The sequence below is a fragment of the Mytilus californianus genome, unplaced genomic scaffold (assembly GCF_021869535.1).
Source record: "Mytilus californianus isolate M0D057914Y unplaced genomic scaffold, xbMytCali1.0.p SCAF_9, whole genome shotgun sequence".
NCBI classification, from domain to species: Eukaryota; Metazoa; Mollusca; class Bivalvia; order Mytilida; family Mytilidae; genus Mytilus; species Mytilus californianus.
The window spans coordinates 27,700,948-27,710,070 of record NW_026262745.1 but is presented as its reverse complement, the minus strand read 5'-3'; the positions used below and the strand labels follow the sequence as shown (position 1 = coordinate 27,710,070).

The 9,123-nt window shown below is 32.7% G+C and overlaps 1 protein-coding gene across 9 annotated transcripts in view; it reads left to right on the top strand.

Annotated features, from left to right (window-relative positions):
* The first annotated feature begins 35 nt into the window (after positions 1-35).
* The window catches only part of LOC127716233 (neurobeachin-like), a 237,747-nt gene continuing 228,659 nt past the window's right edge, over positions 36-9,123 (top strand). For all 9 annotated transcript variants that reach the window (XM_052222341.1, XM_052222340.1, XM_052222345.1 and 6 more), the window contains exon 1: positions 36-337. In XM_052222341.1, the coding sequence (XP_052078301.1) occupies positions 173-337 (165 nt within the window). In that variant the 5' untranslated portion in view covers positions 36-172. The remainder of the gene's footprint in view (positions 338-9,123) is intronic.

The following is a 9,123-nucleotide window of genomic DNA, read 5'->3' as shown; positions in this document are numbered from 1 at the left end:
ATTTATATATTTGATATTTACTGCGGTAACCCGGAAGTTGTATTGGCATCACCCAGTCGGCTATAGCCAAGCGTAAATACCTGTCAATTTTTAATTAACAGGATGTGAAGAAACTGTCCTCGTGCAACAACTTAGACGAATACATTTATTGGAGACTTACACGTCCGTCACAATGGCGGAAAATGAGAAAGACGGTGAAAACGTACCTAAAGTAACAACACCCGAAGACATTCTGAAAACTTCTGGGAATGATGAATTGAAATTTGGTTTATTGATTGGTTTAATCAAGGTTGGACAGGTGTCAAATAAAGATGTGGTTGATACTGTTTTATACTTGGTAAGATATTGATATAATACATCATGTAATATGTGTTGCAACATACACAAAAACACATACGCATGGGGGTTTACCTGTAAACTGATATACTGCCTAATCAGTCATGTGTGTCACTTATAATAATTGAGAAATTTATTAACTAGTAAAACAGATAAACATGAAAGCAAATAAGCTCTTTTTTTTCCAACTTGAGAAGCATTTTAACAATTTGAGTCATAAACTCACTTTAACACGAGATATCATAGGTCATTATACATTGTTTTTAACTCACAAATTTTTGCATGTGTGACGGTGGTCACTTTGTTTACTTGTTACGTTTATTATATTGGGGAAATTGGTTAAAGTTAGCATTATTTATAGTTCCACAAATACTTTGTCCCGAGACCGGCCACGTAAATTCTCATCGGGTTACTTCCTGTTCTGGCACGTGCCTGATGTCCCGACCGGGCTCGTTGTCCCTAGGAACTATAAATATGACGTCACTCACCGGGTCTTTGGGCAGTCTACGAGAGGATTTGAAATGAGCAGACGCTCATACTTTGGCTCGTACATTTTAGGCAACATGTAGACTAGCTACCACCGTACTTTTGTATCTTTTTATATGTCATTATTGTATGACTTGTATATTTCAACCATGTATTTATTCAAATAAACATTCTGTTTATATCGTAGTTTGTCCAATATCCCTGAACTTGGGTTAGACAACGGGAAGACAGCGAAGCCAGAAGGAAACTTCACTCCCGTTACATTGGGGGCTCGTCCGAAGGATATTTCAGGACAACATTTTATACAAACATTTTGTTTGTGCGCAAATTTCCACAATATGGTTGGAATTAAATGGATTTTTGAATCCCTAGGGCTAGGAGGCAAACTCAGACAGTTTATTGTCTATATTCTTGTCATTTCTCAAATTGCTGCCGTTCCTGTAAGGATCAGTACGGAATTAAATATTGTTTCATACAATAAAATGAATGAATATCACTTACCTTCATATTATGTTTATGTAAATCCAGATGGAAAAATTGAATTTGGACCACAAAGTGAACATTTTGTTCACGTTCCCGGTATCACACGTTATGTGCATTTCAAAGGAAAACAAACACCACACGTGTTTAGAGATGAACAAAGAAAATTCACTAATTTAAGTGTATTTGATCGTCATCAAAAGCCAAATACATCTTTGCTAAATTCAGGAAGTCGGCGATGCATTTTTACGCCATGTTTACAAAATGACGTCATATTTAAGACGTCAAAGCACATGACATCTCTGGAATGTTAATTGGAAGTAATCATTGTCATTTCAATGTCATAATTAAAACACTGTTTTGTAGAGTTTTAATATTGGATATGCTGATTTTAACTGTTACCATTTTGGATTATTGAAGTAAGTTTTGTACTTGTATTCTGTCCGTTTTGTTAGTTTTGTCTGTTATTCCTGTCTTCACATATTGTGGATTTAAAAAGCATATCTTGTGCTTGTTTCTCAAAGTTCGAAAGGAAAGGGGTACGGTTTCTCATATTTTCAGTCGTTGTTGTACGTGGAATTGTGGTCATGGATATACATTTTATAATAGAAATTTGTCCGGTTTATATATATATATATATATTCAGTTTAATTGCAAATAATTCTGTTTGCTTTGACTGTTTGTGGAGAGAATACTGAACATTTTCAGTTTTTAGCTAATTAAATGCCTTCAGAGGTAGAAATTGTGGAGTTAGTCAGTATTTAGGATAAATGTATGACAATTTTGTCATACAGCTGGAATAGGGTAGTCTTATACGAGTTGTGACTAGAATAAAGATAATAGAAGAAAGTACACTCATTATCTTAGCTGTTGTTGGAAGCTGCTTTCGGTGGTGTATACATAGAGGCAATTTTGGAAATACCTTAGGTGCTAGAGAATGGCGCGAGAATAGGTATATAATTATGTTGCGTATACATTTTTATTGTAAACCTTAATTGGTTCACCATGGGTATGTTGTCCACATGGCTAAGGATATTGTTTTGGGGATTATTGGAATCCAAGGCATGATTTATGATATAATAGAACAATTGTTTTATATATGATATTGTATAATTTTTGATATAATTTAATAAACAAACAATCAGTTTGTATGGATTCCATTATCGAAATGTGTATAATATATATGTTTATAATAATACCATGGGCATATTGATAGTGCTTTCGGTGACATATATTTTTACGTATTGGGGCACCTGATCTTTGGTGCAGTGCACGTGTATAAGGACTTTTATAGACTCTTGGTGAGTCAGGACTTTATAAGAAGAATTGGCTTCTTTTGATTTATTCCAGTGTCTGACAAAATATCGGAGGTTAAACTGAAATTATTTCAGTGTGTTGATAGCTGGCTACAGTGGAAAAAAAATGGAAATGTATATTGGCTTTTTGCCGATTATTTGAAACATAAACGATACTTATAACCACATGCAATTACCGTTCAGTTTTGGAACTGCTACCTTGGATTTTGATGTTTTATATATAGATGCTATAGATGATATATACCTTAAATGGATGCCATAGATACTTTACCTACCTGGAACCTTGACAAGATGTGTGTTTAGATGCTTGAACTTTATTTCTTCCATGATGATGTCCTGTGATGTATTTGTGACTGAACTTTTAATTTATAATCTTGAATTGATTATTTAGTGACAGTAACAGTAAATTCATTGTTTTATTGATTAACTAATATGTATTGTATTTAGGTAAGTATATCTCACCGATCTTTGGACTAATGTGTGGGCACATTAGATCTTAAGTGAGGGGGAGTGTGACGGTGGTCACTTTGTTTACTTGTTACGTTTATTATATTGGGGAAATTGGTTAAAGTTAGCATTATTTATAGTTCCACAAATACTTTGTCCCGAGACCGGCCACGTAAATTCTCATCGGGTTACTTCCTGTTCTGGCACGTGCCTGATGTCCCGACCGGGCTCGTTGTCCCTAGGAACTATAAATATGACGTCACTCACCGGGTCTTTGGGCAGTCTACGAGAGGATTTGAAATGAGCAGACGCTCATACTTTGGCTCGTACATTTTAGGCAACATGTAGACTAGCTACCACCGTACTTTTGTATCTTTTTATATGTCATTATTGTATGACTTGTATATTTCAACCATGTATTTATTCAAATAAACATTCTGTTTATATCGTAGTTTGTCCAATATCCCTGAACTTGGGTTAGACAACGGGAAGACAGCGAAGCCAGAAGGAAACTTCACTCCCGTTACACATGTTTGCTTTACATGTACTTGTGACTTCATCAGTTGCAATAACACTTAGCTCGTGCCTCGTTCGGTGCAGCTTACCATGCTGATTTCCTGATTTAATGAAATTTTGACTGTCAATTAAACTATTATTATATAGATATATATGGGTGCTTTATGAACTGATATTTTCTTTAAATGTTTCTACACATGTAGTATTCTCACACAAGATCATTTGCCATTGGAGTTTTACCACGGCTATGCTATTGAGGGTTTTAAGGGTCATTCAAAATGTAGTATAGACAAAAAATTACCATTATACTATTTGAACTTCCTCATACATGTGATGGACTGTGAAACTCAGATCAGGAGATTGGGAAATTTTGGTCAGGAGATTAGGACTCAGATCAGGAGGTTTTCAATCGACATAAATTTTGTCGTAAATGTAACCGTGTGCTGTAAAAATTGTCTTTTAAAGTGTGTTTTCTTCAACTTTCCATCCAATGTATTATGTTTATAGTACCCTTGTACTTATAAAGTTTCTCTATCTTTATATTCTACATGTTCAATCTAACACTCTCTTTTTATACGACCGCAAAAAAATTTTGTGGTCGTATATTGGTATGACGTTGGCGTCGTCGACGTCCGGCGTCGTCGTCTGAAGACACATTGGTTTTCGCACTCTAACTTTAGTTTAAGTGAATGGATCTTTTTGAAATTTTACCATAAGGTTAAATACCACAGAAGGAAGGTTGGGATTGATTTTGGGGGTTATGGTACCAACAGTTAGGGAATTAGGGGCCAAAAATAAGCATTTTCTAGTTTCCAGAAGGAAAACAAGGTTGTCCTGGTTAATGGACAAATACTTTAGTACAAAACATAATTTAAAGCAGTGTAAGGGAGATAAATCAAATACATCATTGAAATTATCTCCCTTACACTGCTTTTAAATTATGTATAAAGTAATGGTTAATGAACAATAAAGATAATTTAAAACAGTGTAAGGGAGGTAATCCAAATACAACGTTTTGGTTACTTCCCTTACACTGCTTTTAAATTATGTTTAAAGAAATGCATATTTATAAAGGAAGACCAGTAAAAATATCTGCAAATGTTGCATTATTTTTTTTTACAAAAAAATCCATATGAAAGATTTGACACTATATTTTTAATTCTATTATAAAATAGATTAAGTTAGCACTATGGTAAATTTAAATGGGTAATTATGGTTGCCAACTCCATTGGAAATTTGAATTGAGATTATGACCATATCTTGAGGGAAAGAATTTTTTGGGGGAAAAAAGGGGGGGGGGGATAAAAAGAAATTGTGGGGGGTCAATTTTTTCTCATTTCAGATTTCAGAAATTAAAAAGAATTATTCTTCAAATATTTTTTTTTTTCAAATTTCAAATATTGAAAAATTTCAAGAAGTAATCTTTAATTGCACAGTATGGCGCATTAGATTTGTAAAATCTTTGATCACATTTATTTATTTGTTATGCCGAATCTAACAGTGTTTTTAGATTTTTAATTTTGGGTCCAGTTTTCAAAATAGTCTACATTAAGGTCCAAAGGGTCCAAAATTAAACTTTGTTTGATTTTAGCAAAAATTGAATATATATGAGATTCTTTGATATGCTGAATCTAAACATGTATTTAGATTTTTGATTTTTGGCCCAGTTTTCAAGTTGGTCCAAATTTGGGTCCAAATTACACTTTGTTTGATTTCAACAAAAATTGAATATATGGGGTTCTTTGATATGCTGAATCTAACCATGTATTTAGATTTTTTATTTGTGGACCCCGTTATCAAATTGGTTCATATTGAGGTCAAAAGGGTCCAAAATTAAACTTTGTTTGATTTCATCTAAAATTGAATTATTGGGGCTCTTTGATATTCCAAATCTAACCGTGTATTTAGATTTTTAATTTTGGGTCCTGTTTTTTAAATTGGTCTACATTAAGGTCCAAAGGGTCCAAAATTAAACTTAGTTTGATTTTAACAAAAATTGAATTCTTGGGGTTCTTTGATATGCTGAATCTAAACATGTGTTTAGATTTTTGATTATGGGCCCAGTTTTCAAGTTGGTCCAAGATAGGGTCCAGTATTTAAACTTTGTTTGATTTCAACAAAAAATAACTATATGGGGTTCTTTGATATGCTGAATCTAAACATGTATTTAGATTTTTGATTATGGGCCCAGTTTTCAAGTTGGTCCAAAATTAAACTTTGTTTGATTTCAACAAAAATTGAATATATGAGGTTCTTTGATATGCTGAATCTAACCATGTATTTCGATTTTTTATTTGTAGGCCCCGCTATCAAATTGGTTCATATTGAGGTCAAAAGGGTCCAAAATTAAACTTTGTTTGATTTCATCAAAAATTGAATTATTGGGGTTCTTTGATATGCCAAATTTAACCTTGTTTTTAGATGTTTAATTTGGGTCCCGTTTTTTAAATTGGTCTTCATTGAGGTCCAAAGGGTCCAAAATTAAACTTAGTTTGATTTTAACAAAAATTGAATTCTTGGGGTTCTTTGATATGCTGAATCTAAACATGTGTTTAGATTTTTGATTATGGGCCCAGTTTTCAAGTTGGTCCAAGTTGGGGTCCAAAATTAAACTTTTTTTGATTTCAACAAAAATTGAATATATGGGGTTCTTTGATATGCTGAATCTAACCATGAATTTAGATTTTTTATTTGTGGGCCCCGCTATCAAATTGGTTCATATTGAGGTCAAAAGGGTCCAAAATGAAACTTTGTTTGATTTCATCAAAAATTGAATTATTGGGGTTCTTTGATATTCCAAATCTAACCGTGTATTTAGATTTATAATTTTAAGTCCTGTTTTTTAAATTGGTCTACATTAAGGTCCAAAGGGTCCAAAATTAAACTTAGTTTGATTTTAGCAAAAATTGAATTCTTGGGGTTCTTTGATATGCTGAATCTAAACATGTGTTTAGATTTTTGATTATGGGCCCAGTTTTCAAGTTTGTCCAAGTTGGGGTCCAAAATTAAACTTTTTTTTGTTTGATTTTAACAAAAATTGAATATATGGGGTTCTTTGATATGCTGAATCTAACCATGTATTTTGATTTTGGACATTGGACCATAATAGGTAAATTAAAAAAATTCAAGTTCTTAGACCACATTCTTTCTGTGTCAGAAACCTATGCTGTGTCAAATATTTAATTACAATCCAAATTCAGAGCTGTATCAAGCTTGAATGTTGTGTCCATACTTGCCCCAACTGTTCAGGGTTCGACCTCTGCGGTCGTATCAAGCTGCGCCCCAGCGAAGCATTTTATTTTAAGTATATTCTTTAAATTTTTTACTTCATATCTTTTATATTATTATTCTATAGAACAATCATTGCAATCAGAACATTTGTTTACATCTGCAAATAGTTTTTATTTGCATACTCAGAAATTCATTCTATCTGTAAAACAAGGGTCATAGTTTTTATATAAATTTTAATTTAAGCCTTGAAAGGAAGTATAGAACCCTCAAATAATTTTCAAATTATTATTTTTTTATTTGTCCTAAGACATTTAAAATCATTTAATTACCATCCTTTTATGATTATCTGTTCAATTTATATTTAATTTATATTCTTTTAAAAATTTTCATTATTTAAAGGAAAGTAACTTAAAACAGGATAAATCAAGGGAAGTAACCCAATAAATACACAAAGTTTTTATTACACAACGGCCTGAGGTAAAAATCGTTGATTACCAGTATGTTTGACACCCAAGCTGACAAGTGAAGCCATATAATTATGCATGTTAATTGATTTACAGGTAAAATATAACTTCAGGTAATGTCAGTTACACCAGATGCCTGAGATGATATGTTGGGCAGAAATTTTTCATTCATGAAAAATTTCATACACGGGATTTTTTTCTCTTCAACGGGAGGTTGGGAGGAGACCCCTGAAAATGGGATTATTGTACTCCCATCATGTATGCTTCCTCCTGGATTGTACAATATTACTTTGTTGGTTTTGTCAACTTTTTGATTGAAGATGAAATGATTTACTGGGCAGTACTTAATATATGTTTTAGGATAGTGTTTCAGACAACCTCTAAAGAAGATGTACCTGACCAATTTCAAATTTATTGGTGTAGTCAAAGTTCTGTAAATCTTCAAAAATAAAACTTAGGTCAATTTTTAAAAAGTTGTCCATCAGCATGATAAGACATTAACAACAATATAACTAACAGGTAACAGATTTGAATAGATTGACAGTGATAGCAAAGTTCTATAGTGCAGAGGTTCCAAAGGTTTTTTGGGCCTCAGCGGTCTGTTGGTCCAGTAATTGTTCAACCATTACTGGTCCAGTCAGTGTTTTAGCAGTCTTTTACATTAAGTATTACAAAATTCTTTCATCTACACTGGTCATTTGGTCCAGTAATGGAGGACATATTACTGGACCAAACCATTTATTACTGTACATTGCCACATGTCTGATGGACCTTGGAAATGACAGTGTTTGATTTTATCTACTTGAAGGTTTGTAAAAGGACATGTTATTTTTTATCATGTTTATCATGAAAAGGGCACTTTAAGGGTGATATTGACTGCAAGGCACATACAATTTTCTTAGGTAAATGCAACATTTCCTTGATAAGACTTTTTGCTGAACTAGTATACTTTATTAGGGACCAGCTGAAGCCCTCTCTGGGTGCAGGATTTTCTCATTGCATTGAAGGTCTGTTGGTTCTTTTTTATTCTACTGTATAATTAATTATATATAAATAAGAAGATGTGGTATGAGTGCCAAATGAGACAACTTTCCATCCAAGTCACAATGTGTATAAAGTAATACATATATATTGTGTATGTACATGTATGTATGTGATTGTATGTTATGTTTTTATACGCCCGTTTACGGGACGTATTATGGTATACCTCTGTCCGTCCGTCCGTCTTTCGTCAACATGTCGGACATTAACTCAAAAACGCTTTAACCAATTTGCATGAAACTTTTGTAAATTGTTTATATCTATTGACGTGAACTCCCTTTTGTTTTTATAAATTTTATTTCAACTTATAATTATCCCATAAAATATAAGAAATTGTACACCATTTTTTTTTTAAATAAAAGTTGATGTCCATGTATTTTTTAAAAGTTATAGCTGAAGATAGTAAAAAAAATCAGTTAAAAATATTTCAAGAGTTCTCTTTTTTCATTCAAAACTGCAGCTGAACAATGTCATTTACCTGAGATACTCACTCAGTGGATCATTGTCTAATTGTTTAGTTGCCAAAAAAGAATACAATTTTTCACAGAATTTTGGAACAATGAAATTTTCACACTTCTACGAGTCACTTTTTAATCTCAATTTGCTATGGAAAGAGATGCAGGAGGTACCATAGGGAAATTCAAACACATAATTCCAAATCAAAGGGGCAATGCAGAGAAGAAAACGGATGAACTGACATAACAACGGTTAATTCTATCTTTTAAGTAGGCAAAGCTCAAACTACTATACAGTAATCTTTAATCTATGGTGTAATTCAAAATAAACAAACATTCAATTGTAGTCAG